Source organism: Gopherus flavomarginatus, chromosome 7, assembly GCF_025201925.1.
Source record: "Gopherus flavomarginatus isolate rGopFla2 chromosome 7, rGopFla2.mat.asm, whole genome shotgun sequence".
NCBI lineage: Eukaryota > Metazoa > Chordata > Testudines > Testudinidae > Gopherus > Gopherus flavomarginatus.
Genome location: NC_066623.1, coordinates 80044846 through 80067629, shown reverse-complemented (window position 1 = coordinate 80067629; position 22784 = coordinate 80044846). Strand labels below are relative to the sequence as shown.

Sequence of the window (22784 nt, the reverse complement as noted above, 5' to 3'; positions counted from 1 at the left end):
ACAGTCAGACAAGTGTCCCAACGTGGCCAGTCGCTGAAGAGGTCTAGCCGTCGAGTGCAGGTTAGCTTGTACAAGGGGCAGGCTCAGAAATAATAGCTACTGCAGCACCGTCTGAGAACCCATAGTCACAAAGTCTTAGGATTTTGTTTGTCAGAACAAAAACTTTAGTCCCTCAAGAGGTTCAGTTTTCCAGGTATCATCTGCTTCTGGCTCTTCCGGGTCGTGATGGGAGGAGCTGGCGGTGCTCCCTCGAAGTCCAATGTCACCTGCTTCTGGCCCCGACCTAGGGGCTTGCTTGATTTGGGTGTGGTGGATCCAGGTATCCCGTTCCCTTACTCGAATTGCAGTGTGGGAGGTAAGAAGGACTAGAAAAGGGCCAGCCCACCAGGGTTGGAGAGGCTCAATTTTCCACTCTTTTACATAGAACCAATCCCCTGGCTGGATCCGATGAGCAGGTACATCAGCAGATAAGGACTGAAATTGGGCTGCATACCTGCTGCCAGCTCACATGCTCAGGTGAGGGCTACCAATTCTGCCACCTGGGCTGAGGTGGAGGGTCCCAGGGGTGCAGACTGTAATACCTCACACTGGGTAGATACTGCAAATCCAGATATTCGTTGGCCCTCCACGACCCGTGCCGAGCCATCTGTATACAGTTCCAGGTCAGCATTTGGAATGGGCATATCTGAAAGATCTGGTCGAGGTTTTTCCTGATAATGCACTACTTGAAGACAATCATGTGAAGGCTTACGATTGTTGTCCGGAAAAGGAAAAGGGTCGCAGGGTTCAAGGTATGGCATTGCTCAATCTTTAAGTTGTTTCTGGACAATAAAGTAACTTCCAAATGGGTTAGTCTCTGAGAGATTAAATGCTGAGTGCCCTTTTGGACTAGTAGTAGTTGGACCGCATGTGGGGTCCGTAGGACCATTGGATGGCCTAAAGTAACCTTCTCTGCTTGGGGTACCAGAAGGCCAGCAGCAACCACCACCTGAAGGCAACCAGGAAAGCCTTGTGCCACTGGATCCAGTTTTTGGGAATAGTAGGCCACTGGTTGTTCCTTGGGCCCAAAAGTCTGGGTCGGGACACCCGAGGCCACCCCAGTCACTCACGCACATAGAGAACAAAGGGTTTCCGATAATCGGGGAGCCCAAGGTCTGGGGCTGAGGCAAAGGCTGTTTTAACCTCCAGAAAGGCTTTGACAGTCCCAGAATTCCAGTGCAAGGGCTCCTCGGCATCATGGGTTATCTGCTCATAAAGGGGCTTTGCCATTTCTCCAAAACCTGGAATCCAAGAACAGCAAAAACCTGCAAGGCCTAAAAATCCCCGCATTTCACGTTTAGTCTCTGGCCATGGGATGTTAAGGATTGACTTGATACGGGCACTAGATAGAGCTCGATGTCCCGGAGTCAGTACATGACCGAGATAGGTTATCTGGTCCTTGGCAAACTGAAGCTTAGAAGGGGACACTTTATGTCCCTTATCTGCCAAGCAATTTAGCAAGTAAATAGTGTCTGTTTCGCATGTTACCTGATCAGGAGAACAAACCAGGACGTCATCCACATACAAGAGATAAGTGGATCCACCAGGTAGCTTAATATCAGCTAAATCACGTGTCAGGATAGAGGAGAAAATGGTTGGCGATTCAACATATCCTTGTGGTAGCCGAGTCCAGGTCAGCTGTTCTGCCCTCCTGGTCTCTGGATCCGTCCATGTAAATGCAAAGATATCCCAGCTGTCTTGATCTAGGGGAATACTGAAAAAGGCATTACACAATTCATTACTGAATAGCAAGAAGTACCTGCTGGAAAGGCAATCAGGATAGTGTGAGTGTTAGGTACCATGTTGCATCTAGCCTGAACGACTTTATTCACTGCACGCAAGTCCTGGACAAATCGGTATACCGGTTTTCCCTCTGGATCCGTGTCAGGTTTTCTGATGGGCGGAATAGGGGTGTTGAAAGGAGATTTGGTGCGAACTAGCACTCCCAACCACAGGAATGTGGTGATAAGGTTCCGGAGGCCTAGCAGAGCTTCTTGGGGGATAGGGTTCTGACGAAGTCGAGGAATTACAATGCCTGGCATCAAGGTTATACGCACTGGTTCTGTCTGGAGAGTGCCCAAGTCTGTTTTTAAAGTGTCTCATAGGGAGGCTTTTACCTCCTGTCTGAGTCGCTCAGGTAGGATCGGGTCCACAGGCAGGATCAAGTTCTCTAAAGTCTGGGTCAGAACAGCACATAGCTGGGGAAGTTGGTTTTGAGGTAACCGGAGGACGATCCTGTCATCTGAAAAAAAGATCTGAGCATGCAATTTACACAACAGGTCTCTGCCCAAAAGGTTAACTGGGGAATCCGGAGCTAGCAAAAAGGCATGGGAGGAGGAGACACCAGAAATTTCCACAGTAGCCTCCTGCAACATAGAACAGTTAAATGGCTTTCCGCCTACACCTATTACCGGAATACTTTTATTCATGAGGTTTCCCTTCTTCGGTTTGACAGTAACAATGGAGAGGGCAGCCCCAGAGTCCAGAAGACAAGAATAAATGGTTCCTCCCAAAGTTAGACGGACCTGGGGGTCCATTGGAAGAACAAACATAAGTGGTAAAATCATTTGAATAGGTGACAGAAGAACCCCCTGGTCGCCATCATTCCTCACTGTCGTTAACGTCTGTTCTCTCCACAGTCATCTGGTGTTGCGGTGCGTCGGGGTGGCAGGGCTGCCGCCCAGTGCGTTGGTATGGGCACTCCCTCTTCCAATGACCAAGCTGTTTACAATAGTTACACATATCTTTGGTGTGTCCTGGGGACCCCCCGTTTCCGTTTTAGGTTGCCTCTTGGGGGGTCCCCTCCACCCTCTTTGTTTTTCATTCCCAGCATTTACAAGAGCCACCAGCATTCTCACCTGCTTTGCCTCTTGTACCTTCTCTCTTGTGTTATACACACGGGTGGCAATGCGTGTGTATAACAAAAAAATCAAAAAGTTCCTCCAGGGATTTCCCTTCAGCACCCTCAAGTCGCTGTAACAGCTTTTTGATGTCCGGGGCTGACTGAGAAATAAAGATAAGCTGGACTGTGGACTGTGCGTCCACAGTCTTTGGGTCTAGGTTAGTATAGGTACAAAATGCTTTACAAAGTCTCTCATAAAAATTGAAAGGGTGCTCCTCTTTCCCTTGCACAGTATTATGAACTTTTGACCAATCCAGAGTTCTCTCGCCTGCCTGTTTGATATCTATTAAAATGCAGTCCTGGAATCTCTTTAAATTCGACTGGTGGGCCGGATCATTCAGGTTCCATTGGGCCGGATTAGCAAGGGTTATAAGGTCACAGGAATGGCCGCCGGCTTCCGCTGCAGCCCAGGCACCCCGAAGGACCCGCTCCTTCTCCTCTGTGCATAACAAACAATCCAAAAGTTGGCCCACATCTTGCCAATCGGGATTATGAGATGGTAAAATGGTACGGAATTGCCTGTGGACAACATCCGGGTCGTCCCTGAGGCGAAGCGTACTGGTTTGCCAATTCATAACCAGCCTTTTCATTTGTTGGCCACCAAAAGTCCAGCCACTCACGCTGTATTAAAGATGGGACTAATGCTTACTAGCTTCCCTTTGTAGTAAAAATGTGTGAAATGGGCAAAAATCTCCAAAAAAAGTTTATTATAAACATAAAAATGAGCTACAGAATTTTGTATCATGCCATCCATTCATGAAAAAAAAATCTCTGTAGTAAATAGCTATGGAAATGGCTAAATGTAAAAATGTTCTACACCACCACATGGCAATGTCTGCAATGGGCTGCCAAATAGTAGGGAAGTGTGCAGTGAGCTTTTTCAAGCCTGATGCCAACAGAGAAGATCTCACACACTGTTTGCAGCTGCCTCTGCTTGGCACATAGGGGTCCTCTGGGCATAGGAAGTGAAGATTCTAAGCAGCGTTAACTAACAATCACTTTTCTATAATAAAATAGGAACTGACCCTACAAAAATTTATGCTCATGTTTAACTTTATGCACTATAAGTCCCATTAAAATCAATGGGACTACTCACAATGTATAAAGTTAAGCACGTGCATAAATTTTTTGTGTGATTGGGGCCTAAGGTGGTGGGGTTTGGTTTGGTTTGGCTTGGCTTGTTTTTACATGCAAAGGTCTCAGTTCCTACAACTCCTCACACATTTCTTAAGTCTTCATCCCTAATTATGGAGTGTGGAGATCTATTATGAAAAGCTGATTTTGTCCTGTATGTTGGTGTGGCAGCAAACCAAGGAGGAGGCTTTGCCTTGCACACATAATTTTGAGGCAGATTTTGAAGGAAATAGCTGTGCTTTGAGGTGTACAAGCTATAGGGTGTCCAGATGTCCTGATTTTATAGGGACAGTCCTGATTTTTGGGTCATTTTCTTATATAGGCTCCTTTTACCCCCTACCCTGTCCTGATTTTTCACATTTGCTGTCTGGTCACCCTAACAAGCTATAACAGCACATGGTCATTAGCTCCTCACCCACACCATATCCCTCAGTGTCATTGGTTTTTCAGTGGTAGAGTAAAAAAATCAAAAAGACATACTGCACTCCTGTCACTGGTCAACAAAAGAAAGCCATCTCAATTAGTAGCATTTTAGAACCATAAATGTCTGATGAACTAAATCAACAAAGTGTTCATAAGCAAATAAGTGTTTGATTTAAACATGAGGGGACAAATCCTGCAGTTCCCACTCACACAACACATCTGGCCCGAGGATGCTACAAGCACAAAATGAGAGTTTGTAAACAATTATTCCACATGAGCTGCAGGAGGTATTTAGCTATAAAGATGTATTAATTTACTGGCACTTAATGTGTGCTACATGGGCACTTTACAGATAAACAGGAGGACAACATTCCTGGAGGAGCTTACCATGTAGTCACATATATATTCAAAGATGCTGAGCATGAGATAAAGAATGAAAGATGATTATCACAGACATGTAGAAAGAGAGGAAAAAAGATACAAGGGACGTAGCTTAATTAGGCTGCAACTTCATTGGTATATCTCATCTGGGACCTACACAATAGTGGCAGCCATCCCCCGTAAGAGCTATCAGTTCCTCACTCCCAGTCCACTGCTGAGATCCCACTGCCCTCCCCTCGTACAAGGGTAAATGGGCTGGGGAGAAGAGGTTGTCTCCTCACTGTACCTGATATTAGCAACTCTAACCCTATTCCTCAGCTTCTTTAGAGGATGCCTTCTACTAGGTCAACTTCCACTTTCAGAATTTTCCAAATTTTCTAGACTCCCTATGGATCAAGTACCTGCACTGGACACCTGCCAACAAGAGACGCCAGCAATTAGCTTGTCTGCCTCCCCCAATGTATTTAGACAGGGCTTTGGAATGTATATATCTGTACTGGGGTGAAGTGAAGATCTGACACCCTCTCAGTGTCTGAATTTAAAGAAAAAAAAACACAACTAAAGGCTGGAAAGGCGAGTCATAGTACTACAAGAGTGGAGGAAGGCTGGAATTTTGTTCAATCAAAGAACTACAGACAATGAGGGGACTGTTGGTGCCAGGCCACTGTTCCCTCACTGGGAGGGGAATTAGTCTCAGAATAGGAAATTTCAGTTCATGGTAATGTCAAAGAGCATGTATTGCTGAGGTTCCTTTGATGAAGTAGGATCCAATTTGTTGAGAATTTGATTGCTTGCATATACAGCACAGCTTGGAAGAAAAACCCAACAAGTTCTTCCTACCAATTACAGCATCCAAAGGTCCTCTAAAGGGTATGCAGGTTTCTGTCAGGAAGTGTATATGTGCTAACTTTTCCTGTTTATCCCCTCCTTCAGGACACAGGAGCTGATGACTGTGTGTAACAGGAAGCCTTGGGCAAGCCAGGCCTGGTTAAATAGCCCTGGCTGTTCCATAATTAGATGCCTCTCAGACTGAGGTGGCGAGACTAATGGGGTCAGGAATTAGACTGATTAAAGGCCTCATGGAAAGGCTGAGAGGACTCAATGAGAGGAACTAGAGGGAGCAGGTTGGGCTCCTTTGGAAGGCTCTGGGGGTAGGGTCTGCAAGAAGAGGGAACATCAATGAGTGGTAGACTGTGAAAACGACTCCAGGGAAAGCAGCCTGGGGTGGGGGGGAGTCTACATTCTATAAAAGAGCAGGAAAAGCCTTAAATGTAGTCTAGAACAGTGCTTCTCAAAACTGGTCCGCCGATTCTTCAGGGAAAGCCCTTGGCGGCCCGGGCCGGTTTGTTTACCTGCCCGTCCGCAGGTTCGGCCGATCACAGCTCCCACTGGCCGTGGTTCACCGCTCCAGGCCAATGGGGGCTGTGGGAAGGGCGGCCAGGACATCCCTCGGCCTGCACTGCTTCCCACAGCCCCCACTGACTTGGGGCAGTGAACCGCAGCCTGTGGAATCTGCGATCGGCCGAACCTGCAGACAGTGCAGGTAAACAAACTGGCCTGGACCACCAGGGGCTTTCCCTGAACAAGCGGTGGACCGGCTTTGAGAAGTGGTGGACTGGCTGGTTTAGAATGGGCTGAGAACTGAGTCTAGAAGGTGGGCTGTAGAGTAGCCTAAGAGGGACAGAGGAATCATATGTCTGGACATTTATTTGGACTTTTGTTACCCAAAAAGGTATTAAATTTGTTTAGTGACTTAGCTTTCTTTATCCTGATCAAGACCACCTCTCCAACAGCCTTACTAAAACCTGATACCAAGGTTCTGTTAATTCAGTATCCTCCTGTAAAGTGTACAGCTCAGTAAACAACCCAAAATTAGCCTATGATGCTAATGTACTCATGACACCAAGGACCATAGTGTCAAATTCAGAGAAGGCTCACTCATATCCTCAACTGGAGTTGAAGTGAATTCCTTTCAAGAAGTGAGATTCCAGAGGTTTAAGCCACACATAAAAAGGCTCCTTGCTGGTTTCCTGCACCAACTCTCAACTTCTTTCCACTTCATACTAAGTGACATGAAAAACAGACAGTTACCAACACGGACCATTTCAGCTTTCAGGCCCAACTCTCATCCAATTCTCCTTTAAAGAAAAGCTACTGCACTGCTTCAGATATGGTCCAAAGCTCAATAAATCCTCCATCTCTTAATATGTCCTTAATAATACATTTGCTCTGGCCATGACAGAGGAGACAGTCAATTGCCAAGAGTAAGGATACCACCCAGAGTGTGAAAATTAAGATGGTCATGCTTGTATTCATGCAAATTAATCTTTTTGGATGCCCCAGCCCTCCTAGCCAAATCCCACAAGCCTGCCAGTTTACAAACAGTGAGTAGAGATACCAAATTCAGGCCCATGTAACTGTGGCAGGCTGCTCTGTTGCCTCCTCACAGCTTTTTTTTTTTTCTCCTGATACTCCAGGCATGGGGAGTGGATCAGGAGAAAGGACAGGGTTTATATACCCTCCTCCAAGTGTACAGATGCCAATGGCCTACCTGAGCCCCACCCTCTGAATAAATACCATGAAAAGCTATTCAGAAGAAATATCAAGAGGACTGAAGGAAAATAAAGAACAGACTTTCTTTCAGGTTCGTTTGTTTGTGAGATGTTTTACAACCTTTGGACCGAATTTCTCAAGTTATAGTAAAAAGAAAAGCAATGTTTTGAAATGGCACAGATGGAGAATCATAGAACTTGTAAAATTCAGAAGAGAAGTAATAAGAATATTATAATGTATTTTATAAGTAACATAATTGCTGATATTTTGGATAATAAAAACCCTTGAAATTAAGATCTGAATTACACATAAATATAGTCATAGGGCTGTGCTTCAAAAATCTCACACTCATGCTCGATTTTCATCTAACAGTGAAGCCAGGAGTGAATAACCACAAGCCCATGTAACTCTTCTACTGTAAGAATAACTAATATATGAGGGAGTGAAATGAAAAGAGCTGGCAATGCATTTCCTCCCAGCATATCAAGCAGGTTTTCATAAGGAAGCAATGGTCATCAATCACTACCTCATTACCAACCTGTCATCTGGGCTTAGGCTAAATGTATTCTGGCTTGCTGCCATACTAAATGTTCAATGAAACATCCTTAAGGCTCTCTACAAGTTCAGCTGAAGCCGCACATGCTATACATCAAAGAGGAACATTAGTGTTATCATAGCTTAATAAATAGTGCCATTCTGGCAATGTAATCCTATGTTCTAGAGCTATCTACCATTCCCAATATTATACTGCTTAAGTAAACAATCTTGCTGTCTTGTGTTAAGTATATTTAGTGAATATGCATGTATAGATAATTAGTCATACTGTTATAGATATGCTTTCATCCCTGCTGAAGAAAAAAATGTGAGCAAAACTAGCATAGTATTTTAAAGCACACAACATAACAAAGTTTATCCTGAAATGTTTGTTCGTAATGCATGCATATTATAATTTATTACCCAGGATTTATGTTTTTGCTTTGCCAGAAAATTGTGATGATAGTAAAGTAGCCCCAAATATCATCAGTCTTTCAAAAATCATATTGACTTAAATATTGGCCTATTGTACAGTTGTGAGAATGTAACACAGTAACTGAGGCTGATCTAGTAGTAACAAGGCGGTGTTAGCATTACTGCTGGCATAATCCTTACTTTTGTAATTCCTACATCTGTTTTACTGTCAGGTTAAAAATGCGTCCAGATTGAAACCTGACAAAAAAGTTTCAGAAAAAAATGTGCCCGCCACCCTGCCCCACCCCAGTGTAAAAAATGTAAATCAGTTTGGCTATTGTAAAAATATTCTAATATGAAAAGCAGTTAAGGAAGCTTTTTTGCACTCTTATAATTTAAAACAGCCACAACTTTAATTTAAAATATTCTATTTGGCATGTGATTAGGCCATAATGTTGTATAATTAAAATGTGAAAAGTGGCTCCAACACATGTTCAGTCAGAGTTTTTCCAAATTATTTTAAATATACAGCAGACAGACTAAGCTGAATGCTGATCAGTAGGTGTGGCGCGGCTCGGCCGCGGTTTGTCCCTCAGCGAGGCTGTGGGGTATCCCACCGCCTCGCTACCAATAGTCTCCCGCCCAGGCCTCAGGCAGTCTGGGACAACAGATGCGGAGTCCAAATGCTCAGGCCCTCAGGCATGGCCGAGCAGCAATAGTCGTAAGCCAAGCCCTGGGTCAGGGAGGGGTAACAAACACTGAGTCTGTATGCTCAGGCCCTCAGGCAGGGCTGAGCAGCAATAGTCTTAGCACAGCCCTAGGTCCGGGCGGGGCAGCAAGCAAGTAGTCAGGGACTCAGGCCTTTCAGCAGGGGCTGAGTCACTAGTTCAAATAGCAGGAGGTCCCAGCCTCTCCAGGCCAGGGAAAAGGGGGAGTCTGCCACCCAAGGAGTGGGTGGCAGGGGGGACGCAGGCCCTCCCACTCCACTGCGTCCCAGCCCGGGGCCCTAGCAGCGGCAGAAACTCACTGCTGTCAGTGGGGATCCTGGCCGCAACACACTGACATTGGTTCTGGCAGTGCTGCAGCCAGACTGGGGTCGACTGCCCCCAGGCTACTTCCACTCTCCCCCTCGTCAGGTACCTGACTCGTCGAGGCGTCACCAGCAGTCTCAAACACCATTGGTTCCTCGGGGTAAGTGGCGGACAGCGGGCCAGGCTCCTCCTCGGGGTAGCAGGCAAGTGGCAGGCTCGGCTCCTCCTCGGGGTAGCGGGAGCGGGGTCAGCTTGGCCAGTCCTCCTTGGGGTAACGAGCTGGGGTAGACTCGGCCAGGCCTCCCAGGGGTAGTGAGTGAGGGGTAGGCTTGGCTGGCCTGGTGCGACGTCAGGCCGGCTGCAACCTTCCGCTGTCTCCCCAGAGGGAGCTCGGTCGCAGGTGTCTGGCCTCTCTGGCGGCTGGGTTCCCACTGAGCTCTGCCGGTGAGCTTTTATACTTCTGGGTCTGCACTGTGACCTCTGAGGGGTGGGTGCAGGACCCAGTGACTCAGCCCACACTGGTGTTAGGGGAGGTTTGTCCCTCAGCGAGGCTATGAGGTATCCCACCGCCTCACTACAGTAGGCTCAGCTTTTTCTCCTAAAGACACATTGGTTTGAGCTACTGCTCAGAATCCTATCCACTCCTGCCATCAGCTCCCTTCCTTTGCCTGTGGAGATGAATACTGCCCTAGCTGCAGTCTCCCCTGTTCGGGGTTGGGTGAGGGAAGAAATTTGATCCTGTCAGACTCCTCCCCTGATTTGTGGGGAAGGAGGAGGAAAACACACACATACCAGAGAAGATCTCCCTGGCTTATGGGGAGGGGGAAAGAAGAATCTGCATACTATTTGCAAAGATAACAGGATAAGAATCTGATGGCATCAGAACTGTCTCATTCTATGGAAATGAAAATGAAAGGGATTCCTGCTAGGGCATACTTTCCACATTCCCAGGGTGAATTTTGATGCTGGCTGGCTGAATGTCTCTCCCACACCTAGAACAAGGTATGGGTGAAGAGAGGAAATAAAGAAGCATAACTGTAATTCTGATAAGCTAAAGGGGAAAAAATGGTGAAGAGTGTTTTGGTTTTACAGAGGTTATGGTCCATGCTGTTTGCATCCTCCAGTCCACCCCTGCTGATTATTCTGCCATTTATCCACTACAACTCGAGTTGAGCCTTGGGCTAAATTTGGATGCAGGTACAACATTCAAGGCTGGGAGCTCTGCACACACGTGAAGGCTGAATTTGGCCTTTTAACTTTGAATTGCCTGTTTTCTGCTATTCTGTATCACAGTCTTCAGGCTTCACAATGCCTTTAAGGCACAGTCTACACAGGGGTGATGAAGTAGTACATGGACCCATCAAGAGTTCCATGAGACACTGAGCTCAAAGCAGTCACAAACCCTTGGAGGTCTGGGAAGCAGAGCTGCTACCCCAGTCTCCAGGAATGTACAGGACCCACTCCCCTCTGCACCCAGTCAACACCTCTGGTGCTGTGTCAGCTTGACCCCTGTATATGAGTGCAAGGATGAGAGAGACTCCTTGTTCCCTCCTATTTCTGTTTACATCCGATAGGCACAATCTTGCTCCTAACAGTGTTATAACACTATAGATTTTAAACTCTGTATAGCTTTAATTTAGATTCTTTACAGTGATTTTAAATGTGATGGCATTGCATAGATTTCTTTCAAAAAGGTACTCAGAGACGAGTCTGCTAAAAAAATCAATGCCATATTTGCAAGTCTCATTATATCCTCACAGAACCAAGATCCTCTTTTCATAGGGCCACAGTATTCAACATTTCTATGTCTAACCTTCCCAACCAGATTCTAGCATAAGTAGTCATTGCAAAAAGTTAACAAGCCTGAGTTCAGTGGGAAGGTATAATCATTAAGACCAATAAAAACAGACATTTAAGGCCCTACCAATTGAATAAAATAGGTCTAGAATTTTCTTAAGTGTTTGAAATTGAAACATTATTGAATTGATAGTAGAAAGACAGTCGGTGTTTTATTAAGTGCCCCAGATTATTTACTATAAAGGTGTTTTTGCTCCATTGAATGAATAAACGTCATAATTGTCTCATGAAAGGTGATTTCTTTCAGCTATCCAGTGCAACAAGGTGGTTTTCTTTTTTGTTAAAGAAAAACAAAATTGCTACCTCATGAGTACCATGTGCATGCAGGTTGTGCTGAGCTGTGCCTATCACAGAGGTAAAGCAGAGATTACTTTGCCTCACAAAAGCCCCATTTAAAATAATTGTAACATCTTCTCTTCTCCATTTAGGCCCTAAACCTGCCACTAAACCACATGAGGTGACCCTTAAATTCCATGGAGCCCCAGTGACTTTAATGGGGTCCACCCATGCACTTCTCTTCTTCTCCTGCACATTGATTCCCAGTCTGAAGGTGAAGGATTTGGACTCTGGAGATCTAGCAGTAGAAGCAAGATCGAAAGTTAAGGACCTCTTACTGAAGAACCATGCCTTCAGACCCTTTATATTTAAACCAAGGCCCTATTAGCACAAGCATATCTGCTAAAGACAGCTAATGCCGAATCACAAAAGTCAAGAGGTGGTCTTGCAGGTATAGAAACTCCAGTCTGTTAGGCCTTTATAGGTTACATCTAGAATTTTAAATTGCATTGGGAAAACAAACTGGAAGCCAGTCAGTTCTTGAATGCAAGGAACACAAAGTATTTTAAACACTTTACTTATAAAGAGGACTGTGATCAATTGTTCTTTATGTCCACTGGAGGTAGGAAAAGAAGTAACAGGCTCAATCTGCAGCAAGGAAGATTTAGCCTAGATATTAAAAAAAAATACTTTGCTAACTATAAGGATAGTTAAGCACTGGAATAGGCTTCCAAGGTCCTTCAGTGCTGAACCGTGACCTCCCCCGTCCTTTTCCTAGTCTTTGCTTCTGAGGTCTTCAACTTGGTTCTTAAATTAAATTATAGGAACAACTGCATGGCACTGCTGTAAACTATGACTACCTTATTCATCTCTGTCCAAAATTTATAAGCGTTAAGACACTGCTAGAGCTCAGAAGACATTAGTGTGCAGTAGTTATTCCGTATGTTCTGTGGACGAACACCTGCTGCAGAAATACTCCCAAAACCTCATAGCTGGCATAATACTATAATTGCACTCAACTTGTAGGTTGAAAGGTCACTACTTCAGCATACTCACGTTGCGGCTTCCATTTTAAATGAAAGATATTGTTATCACTGATGGAGTGGTACTTTATCAAATCCTGGGACAGTAAAACCAGATGTCCATTGCTCTCATAATAGCATAAACTATGTAGAACATCTTGGAAAAATGACTTCTAATGCCCAGGGAGAAGAGAAACCAACTTTGACATGAACTTACGCTTATACCTCAAAGCTGAGAGGTATAACTCATGGAATTCAAAGAACTGGCTGAAGGCATGGACTGAAGAAAGATGAAGTTCCTCTTTTATTTTTATATTTATAAATATGCAGTATATTACAGATGTCACAGAAGGAGAATTGAAGATGGAAAGGCCTTTTTTTCACTACCCTATTTGACTCCCACTGTAGAGGAACCTGTAAGATTAGAACAATGAGAAGAGAAAAGCAGTTGCAAGTCCGTTTGGAGAAAATAAGGACTAGGAATTATAAATCTAACAGGATCACAAACAAATATTTCCTAAACAGAATTCTCCCTAAATACCCAAACATACTGCAATCAATATTCACTGATAGGTCATTCTGCTAAGGAAACTCTAAATCCTATAGCCCTTCAACAAGTCAATATAGAAAGGGTATGTGTGACATTACAATCCATATACTTTATGTAAATATGGTTATACTACGGATATGACGTAACTGAGATATACTTTATGCAAGATGGGTCTCATAAGGTATCATTGGAAAGCTTATGATTTACTGAATGTGATTATCTAATGTGCATGCATATATCATTTCTGTATCTAAAGTTAGGAATATGGACTAAGTAACAATTACAACTGGGTGTGTATTGGGAAGACACCCACTGGACAACAGGCCATTAGATTTGATGGCCCTTCAGGAAGAAACAACAAGAGCATGAAGATACTAATGTCTCTCCCTCCTGGGAGGGGTCCGGAGATGTATCTGTGACACTACTAGGTCAGGTGGTCTTATCACCTGGTACTAAACATTATCTGGGACTTCTTGTAACTTTCCATTGAAAGGGAAGTGGGATCAAGTTGGGGAAACAAAGGATTCCTGCCTTATGTAAATCTTATTTAAGAGTGGTGAGTAAGGCAAATGGGATCCTCCTCTCCATGATCTGTTTGCCCAAGAAGAAAAACTTCTAAAGACACCTGAAGGGAAGGCAAGGGGGGATTCCAGACTGAGACAGGGGTCCAGTCTGAAAAGAAATATAACTGGAACCCTTAACGACAGAAATTTTGGAATCTGCCTAAAACAATGTTTAGGGTAAGAAACTATTTTTGTCACCTGTTTCTTAAGTACATTGAGCTTAGCTTGCATATTCTATTTGATTTGCTTAGTAATCTGCTTTGTTCTGTTATCGCTTATATTCACTTAAAATTCACTTTTTGTAAGTCGTTAAACTTATTTCTTGTTTGTAATATAACCCTTTGAGTACAATTCATAATTGGGTAGGGGGTAAGAGGCTGTGAATATCTTCCTTCACATTGAGGTAGGAGGTGGATTTCATAATGTATCTTTGGGTCTGCACTCCAAGAGAGGTGGATACCTGAGTACTGGGGCAAGTCCCTTAAACTGAGTCTTCCCAGAGCTGATCTCAGTGTCTGTTTTGTTCTGCAGTTGGGAGTGGCCCTGCCTGTGTGTGCGCTGGAGGAGGCTTAATAGCCTGGCTCAGCAAGACAGGTGCCCAGGCTGGCATAACAGGCAGGCTCAGCGGTATCTCAGCACACCAGGTGGCATCCTACGGGGGGCAACCCATCACAGTATGTAACATTAATAAAAGGACAAATTCTTTGTAAACGTAATCAGATTTTTCACCCAACTATTTTGTCCTGTTCCATGAAGATCTGTCTCTGCAACTGTTCAGCCCACTGTCCAGCTACCAGTTCACCCCAATGTAAGAGGTCAGCACCCTGCCCTCAGAAAAAAATATTTCAAACACTCACTTTTGACATAGAGCTAGATGACGCCCTTGTTTTATTTGTCTGAGCAGAAGAGCAATAGGGATTAAGTCCACTGCTCAACTGAGTGAGACCTATCCAAATACTGGGTCTGGGTTTGCTGTGGAGTGCAGAACATGGTCTCTGAATGCTTCTGTTCTGAACAAGAAGGCAGAGCCTTGGTCTACTCCCAGTCACTAGCCAGGCACGAGGAGCAGAAGTACACTCCAGCATTTCAAGGACTGGAGTAATTTTCCTCCCAGGGGAAAAGAAGAAGTATTTGTGCCTTGGCAGGAGCATCTCTGAAGCATACTGCCTTCCAAACAACTTCTGAGATGGTATGGTTTATCCACCATCCCTTGCCCACTGCTCAGTCTAGGCACAGTCTACCCTTTAAGGGCTGATTGAACTAGACAATAAAAACATAGCTTTGGACCCTCCTCCTTGTATATAACAATGAGACACAATAGGATTTGCATTAGTGGGTAAAAATGCACACATTGGCTGAATGATGAAGCACAAGGCTGAGAAAGCTCACCCCACTGTTGAACCTAAATGTTTGTTCTAAATCTGGCCTCTTTGGTCATGAAACTGAATGAGTAGCATTAATATAGTTCCTGCTTCACCTTACAAAAAAGGTGGTCTGTGGTTCACTCAGTTCTATAGCTCTGCTGAGCACTGTGGTTGGGCTACAGGAAGATATTTCTTTTCATCACTGCCAAAATCTCTCCCCCAAACAAAGGCTGAATGACTCAAATAACTAAACGCAAAGGACGAAGTTTACCCCTGTGCAGCTGCTCGGCCAGCCTTGCGGAGGTGGGAGATCTGAACCATCCTGTGCTTTATGGAAGAAAGCTCCATGATAGCTCTTAATGGGCCAATGTGGAAGGGGCCCAGTAGGGATAGGGCAAGGAAGGGACATTGGATCTGTGCTTGCACAACAGGGAGAGCATGGAAAGGATCAGGCCACTATTCCAGCCCATAACCTGAAACAGCATCAGTGGAAGAGACTAGTTCTAGTGTTAAGGGAAGTGAAACCCACATCTCCCAGCCCCTGCTCAATCCCACACATGCAATCCATTTAGTATAGCTTTGTGCAGGGAGAGCAGAATTTCACCCTTATTGAAACACAGAGTATTTTTTCCAATTTTTAATTACTTGTTTTCTTAAAATAAATTGAGAATAAGCAACTACATTAATGAAACAGTAGGAGTTAAATTACACAAAAGTCAGGACAACTGGAGTTAAGGTCCCTTTAATCTCTTCTCTTGTATGCATACACCACAGTAGGAAATCTCATTAGTTGATCTCCCAACTTATCCACAGGAAAGCACTGAAGACATTTAAAGTTAAAGCAAAAAGAGCCACATAAATATACATCAGCACAAAATTAAACCTATTAGCACAGTCTTCCTGGAGGAGCAGGTGTATCACTTGAATTATATCAAAGTACAGTATATTATTTTGTCATGAAATAAGGTAGCATGCACAACGCAATAATGAGTCTGATTCTCCCTTCGGACTTGCACCAATTTAACATCAGTATAACTTTATTGCCTTCAGTGAACCTTTGATTTATCTGAGTCTTAGGGTATGTCTACACTACGGGATTATTCCAATTTTACACAAACCGGTTTTGTAAAACAGATTGTATAAAGTCGAGTGAACGCAGCCACACTAAGCACATTAATTCGGCGGTGTGCGTCCATGTACCGAGGCTAGCGTCGATTTCCGGAGAGTTGCACTGTGGGTAGCTATCCCGTAACTATCCCATAGTTCCCGCAGTCTCCCCCACCCACTGGAATTCTGGGTTGAGATCCCAATGCAAAAACAGTGTCGCGGGTGATTCTGGGTAAATGTCGTCACTCAATCCTTCCTCTGTGAAAGCAACGGCAGACAATCATTTCACGCCCTTTTTCCCTGGATTGCCCTAGCAGACGCCATAGCATGGCAACCATGGAGCCCGTTTTGCCTTTTGTCACTGTCACCGTATGTGTACTGGATGCTGCTGACAGACACGGTACTGCAGTGCTACACAGCAGCATTCATTTGCCTTTGCAAGGCAGCAGAGATGGTTACCATCCCTATTGCACTGTCTGCCATGCCATTGTAAATTGGGGATGAGATGCCGGTTATCAGTCGTTCTGTACCGTCTGCTGCTGTCATGGGTGCTCCTGGCTGGCCTCGCTGCACCGAGGCCAGCCAGGAGCACTCATGGGCTGATGATTACAATGGCAGACGGTACAATATGACTGCTATCCACCAGGAAGGGGATGCTGGTGTTCAGTGCTGCAGCACCCTGTCTACCAGCAGCATGCAGTAGACATAGGGTGATATTGAAAAAAAGTGAGAAACGTTTTTTTTCCCTTTTCTTTCGAGGGGGGGGGAAGGGTGTAAATTGACAACATATACCCTGAAACACCCGGGAAAATGTTTTTGACCTTCAGGCATTGGGAGCTCAGCCAAGAATGCAAATGCTTTTCGGAGACTGTGGGGACTGTGGGATAGCTGGAGTCCCCAGTACCCCCTCCCTCCCTCCATGAGCGTCCATTTGATTCTTTGGCTTTCCGTTATGCTTGTCTCACAGCACTGTGCTGTGGACTCTGTCTATCATAGCCTGGAGATTTTTTCAAATGCTTTATCATTTAGTCTTCTGTAACGGAGCTCTGATAGAACAGATTTGTCTCCCCATAGAGCGATCAGATCCAGTATCTCCCGTACGGTCCATGCTGGAGCTCTTTTTGGATTTGGGACTGCATCGCCACCTGTGCTGATCAGCACTCCACGCTGGGCAAACAGGAAATGAAATTCAAAAGTTCATGGGGCTTTTCCTGTCTACCCTGGCCAGTGCATCCGAGTTCAGATTGCTTTCTAGAGCAGTCACAATGGTGCACTGTGGGATACGGCCCGGAGGTCAATACCATCGATTTGCGGCCACACTAACCCTAATCCGATATGGCAATACCGATTTCAGTGCTACTCCTCTTGTCGGGGAGGAGTACAGAAACCGGTTTAAAGAGCCCTTTATATCGCTATAAAGGGCCTCGTTGTGTGGGCGGGTGCAGGGTTAAATCGGTTTAACGCTGCTAAATTCAGTTTAAACACGTAGTGTAGACCAGGCCTTAGAGGACACTCAGGCCCCATCATGTGGCAAGCATAGTGTGCTGTAACAAATATAGACAAAAGCATAGAACAAAGGTTACTGTGGAACCCAAAGTCTGAGTTTTCCTGACTTCAACCTTAACATTACATCAGTGCAGTTTCTCACTTCTAATATATTTTTTAAAAGAGAAGCTTTTTTGACCATATGTGTAATTTCAGTAGTTGTATATAATGCAAAATATGAACATTTAAGGGAAGTTACACCACATTAAGTTTAACCCTCATTTCTGTCTTGGATGATAGATGCAAGAATTCCAACTGAGTTGATTTTATGAACCAGTTAAATGATTTGTATTCAGAACAACATTAAAAATCCCCATGACAAAGTGTACTTGAACAAAAATATTCTGCTTGTGACACATCCTTTACAAGTAATGTGTTTTCATTTTTCACATGTTGCATCTCATTTATTTTATTCAGGCACACGTAGTTAAATCCACAAGATATGGCAAGCTTCCAATACCTGTGAAATAATAAATCATTTCTTACAGATGTTTTCACTCGCTGCAAGGCTGCTGCTCATTAATCAAACATTATCAGTTTCTATAAGTGGCCAGTGCTAAACAGGAAAGGCACTTCAGTTTGAGTTTTGACTTTTATTCACTGGTTAGTCCCTGACCCTTACTACTACTGGAGGCTTGTTAGAAATATGGAAACCCCTACTGTGCAGCAGATTTTACTACAAGGAATCCTGAAGTGTGGTATGAAAGGAGAAAAATATTTTTTCTCCTAGGATTAAAGGGAAGAAAATCAGACTTGTCTTCTAAAATACAGTAAGATCCATCTCAAAACTCTCTTCTCCATCCCGTAAGTAATATATAAACATGTAAGCAAAGATATATTCTGTCATATTTGAAATACTGTAATAATTTTATATTAGCCACTATGGAAGATATATCTTTTTCCATTTTAAATTATTAAAACTTCATTTCTGAAAACAGAAACCCTATACCCTTATGAACATAACTCTTTGACAATACAAAGAAAATGGAACAATGGAAGCAACAAGATATCAGATTTATTATCATCATTATGATTGCTTACAGTTAGAAATTATTAGATTTCTGGCAAATTGTTCCCTTTTATAAAATCCCATTTTGTATGATTTTCCTGTCAATTTGTTATTTTGACTTTAGCACATAATTTTGCAAATCTGGGGCTAAAAGTTAAGTTTGGGTGGACACCATAATTTGGTTGAAGTGAAGGATGAAGGATTATATACAATCAAGAAACAGGCGGATCCCTAATAATAATACCACTTAGCTCTTCTACAGTGCTTTATCAATATATGGTAAGTACTACTGTTCCCGTTTTACACATGGGGAAACTGGGGCACAGAAAAGTGAAATGACTTTCTCAAAGTCACACAACAGGTCAGTGGCAGAACTGGGACTAGAATCCACATCTCCAAAGTCCCAGTCTACTGCTCTGTCCACTAGAACAATGGTTCTCAACCTTTTCAGACTACTGTACACCCTTCAGGAGTCTGATTTCTCTTGCATACCCCAAGTTTCACTTCATTTAAAAAACTACTTGCTTACAAAATAAGACACAGATACAAAAGTGTCACAGCACACTATTGCTGAAAAATTGCTTACTTTCTCATTTTTACCATATTATTACAAAGAAATATGAATTGGAATATAAATATTGTAGTTACATATTTCAGTGTATAGTATATAGAGCAGTATAAACAAGTCATAGTCTGTATGAAATTTTAGCTTACACTGACTTCACTAGTGCTTTTTATGTAGCCTGCTGTAAAACTAGGCAAATATCTAGATACGTTCATGTACACACACACACACGGAAGACCTCTGTGTATCCCCAGGAGTATGCATACCCTTCGTTGAGAACCACTGCATTAGGACACACAGCTTCATCTTAATGGCAATTTTCAAATATACTAATATTTGATATTTCCTTAAACAAATGATTTTTTTAAAGTAAGTAATATGATTTCTGAACAACAAAGCAGCAAACTACTTTCCTTACTTCTTTTTAAACTAAGAGTTCTGTTTGTATATTCCCCAGTTTTTGGAATGAGCACCAAAATTTTAAATGTGGTTGGAGACCTCTGTTGATACAGACCTTATAAGACCCATCAAGTTGGGCCTCATTCCTGCAGACTGTAGAAAGTATCCAGAAGTGGTTGGGGTGGGGAGTGTTTCTGTACTTTGGTAGGATTCAGAACAAGGTCAATGCATGGAAAGACTTTTACTTACATTGACAACTAAGGGTCCAATCCTTCATGCACTGGATATGGGCAGACTCTTGCACCTGTGTGGAGCCCTTTTAGGTAAATTTTCAGAACACTGTGGGTGAAACCCTGGCTCTACTGAATATTGTGACTTCACTGGAGTCATGATTTCACCTGATAATTATAAAAAAAAATGTTTTAAAGTTTTTATCAGATCTTCCAGAAAAAAATCTATTTTAAGATTTGGCATATGGAATTTTGGGATTTTTTCTTGGAGTTTTTAGAAGTAGAGGCTTTAAAAAAATCAGATTTGTTCTGTGAGGCCAACTTCAACCTTAACTATAGAGCGGTTCTCAAACTTATTTGATCATGCCTCCCTTCTTTGTATCTGTAGTCACTTACGTCATCCCCAACACAAGCAAATATACTGCTGCCCTGCTCTGAAGGCAGAGTGGAGAGCAAGGGCTGCTGGACAGGTGCCCAGCTCTGAGGGCAGTGCCATGCAAGCTGCAGTTCAGAAGTCAGAGTGGTAATGTGAAAAGTGATATTTGTCAATATTACTTTTCACAGCAGATTTAGCATCCCATTGCCAGCCTGACTTCTGTGATGCTGCTGCCACCCTGGGGCTGACAGCTGGAGCCCTGCCACCAACTCCCAGTGAGGGATTTGGGGGTGGGGGGAAAAGGGAGCCTGGGGGGTGGGGCTCCGGCTGACAGCCCCAGGGCAGTGGTGCTCCAGCTGTCATCTTTATTCCATCCCCCCACCTCCTGGGTGTGCACAGCCCTTATACATGAGCCCCAGCCACCCAGGGCTGACAGCAGGAGCTCTTTTAAGAAAAAATGCACACAGCTCATCCCTTTCTTGGGAGGCCCACCCCATAGTTTCAAAACTGCTTCTACAGAGCAACCCCTACTTTAGAACAATGCACCCAACAGGAGCTTTTCTGAACACCCACAGAATGTATACAATAAATTCTACATTTGACTGTCTCATACTCCCTGGCACACAAAAGTTGCCAGTTAAGGTCTCAATCTTCCATAATAACACAAAACTTCCACTGCCATAAATAAGTGATAACTCACAGACTAGGGGAATAAGGCTAAGGTGGCTTTAAAATACCTCTGCGCCCTCATGATTTCTGGCTGCTCCAGGGGCTGAAGTAGCCTTTGTTTAATTTAGACAGCACTACCTCGCTCCTATCTAGGGTGACCAGATGTCCCGATTTCATATGGACAGTCCCAATATTTGGGGCTTTTTCTTACATAGGTGCCAATTACCCCCCATCCCCTGTCCCGATTTTTCACACTTGCTATTGGGTCACCCTACTCCTATCCCAGCACACCTCTCCCACACCCTATGAGGCTGTAGAATGGGTCCTCAGAAGTCAGCATGTGGCTGTCCTCAGTTTCTGCACCAGGGGAATTCTGTGTCCCTTTTTATAGTCCGTTTGCTCAGCATAAAGGGCCTGGTACATGGAGAATCTCATCCAATGGCGGCATTACATGATTACTGGATTCAGTCCTAATTTAGTACTGTGAAAAACTTAGGGCTGGTCTACACTAGGTGGGGGATCAATATAAGATACATAACTTCAGCTATGCTATTCATGTAGCTGAAGTCGAAGTATCTTAGTTCGACTTACCTGACTGTCCTCACGGCGGCATGTCGATTGCCGTGGCTCCCCCATTGACTCCGCTTACTCCTCCTGCCAAGGTGGAGTATGGGCATCGATTCGGGGATCGATTTATCATGTCTAGATGATAAATCTATCCCCAATAGATCGATTACTACCCACTGATCCAGCAGGTAGTGTAGACGTGGCCTTAGAAAGAAAACTAATCTAGAACATGCTCTCACAATGCACTGTATCTGGGATTTGCCTTAAATATGTTTTTCCAGCTCATCCAGTACAAAATTTATCTATTTTCCCTTAGAAAAAACAAGTTAAAGCATATCATACTGATAAGCCTCAAACAACATGAAATATGTATACAATAGCTGTTTTGGGTCTAGCAGACAACTGAATGTGGAACCTTTTTGCAAGAAACTCTGTTTTGCTTTCTCAAACCTCCTTTCCTTGTTTTTTTGGAGATTCAGATAATCTCCTCTCAGAGCTCTACTTTTATTTTTGCTCACCAAAAATTATATTTGCTCTCAGCCATGACCACAATATAAATCCTCTGCTTCTTAACAAAGGTACAAAATAGTCATGCTTGAGTCAATTGTACATTCAAATAATGGATGGGATTGTGGCACATTTTTCAATACACAAGTGCTAAATGCTATACTCATGATTTTTATGAATTTATTTATTTTACACAGTATATGTTCTTCACCGACAAAAACCCCAAGTTACTGGAGAAAAAAGCTATACATTTTGAATTACTGAGACATGATCAGTGACAAAGGCTAAAGATGTCCTTTCCAAAATAATGAGAAGGTTCTTCAATTCCAGTACTCACTGAACTGTTAGAATCTATTTAAAAATAGACACCATATGTAAATAAACAACCATCTGTCTTCATTATATTCACAGATACAACAATAAATTATTTCTTTCTAAGAAACCACAAATGTACATTAATAATCAATTATACTGTTTTTCTTACGTGACTGAAACATGAGTGAACAAAAAGCAACTTTTTTTACTACATTTGAAAAAATCAAACATTTATTATCTGTTACTTAGAAAGTAGGAGGCTTTTTGTAACTAATAAGCTTGAGCACAATTATAAAAGCAGCATTAAAGACCAATCTACTGAATCTTGTTGACCCTTACATTCTTATCATTGAATTTTGTTCTTTGAAACTCTAATCACCAAAGCTCATTAATTAGAGGGAATTTTGAACAACTGCCATACTGAACTGCTGATACTTATTTGAGCTTTCCAT

The 22784-nt window shown here is 43.4% G+C and overlaps 1 protein-coding gene across 4 annotated transcripts in view; it reads right to left on the bottom strand.

Moving 5' to 3' along the window:
* Window positions 1–22784, bottom strand: part of DPYD (dihydropyrimidine dehydrogenase) — a 616437-nt gene that overhangs the window by 306309 nt on the left and 287344 nt on the right. The window contains exon 9 of one of the 4 annotated variants that reach the window (XM_050960940.1): window positions 17902–18155. The exons of the other annotated variants lie outside the window; for them this stretch is intronic. Coding sequence (XP_050816897.1) covers window positions 18109–18155 — 47 coding nt within the window. The 3' untranslated portion in view covers window positions 17902–18108. Of the gene's footprint in view, window positions 1–17901; window positions 18156–22784 lie in introns of those variants that run through there. 4 annotated transcript variants of the gene reach the window in all.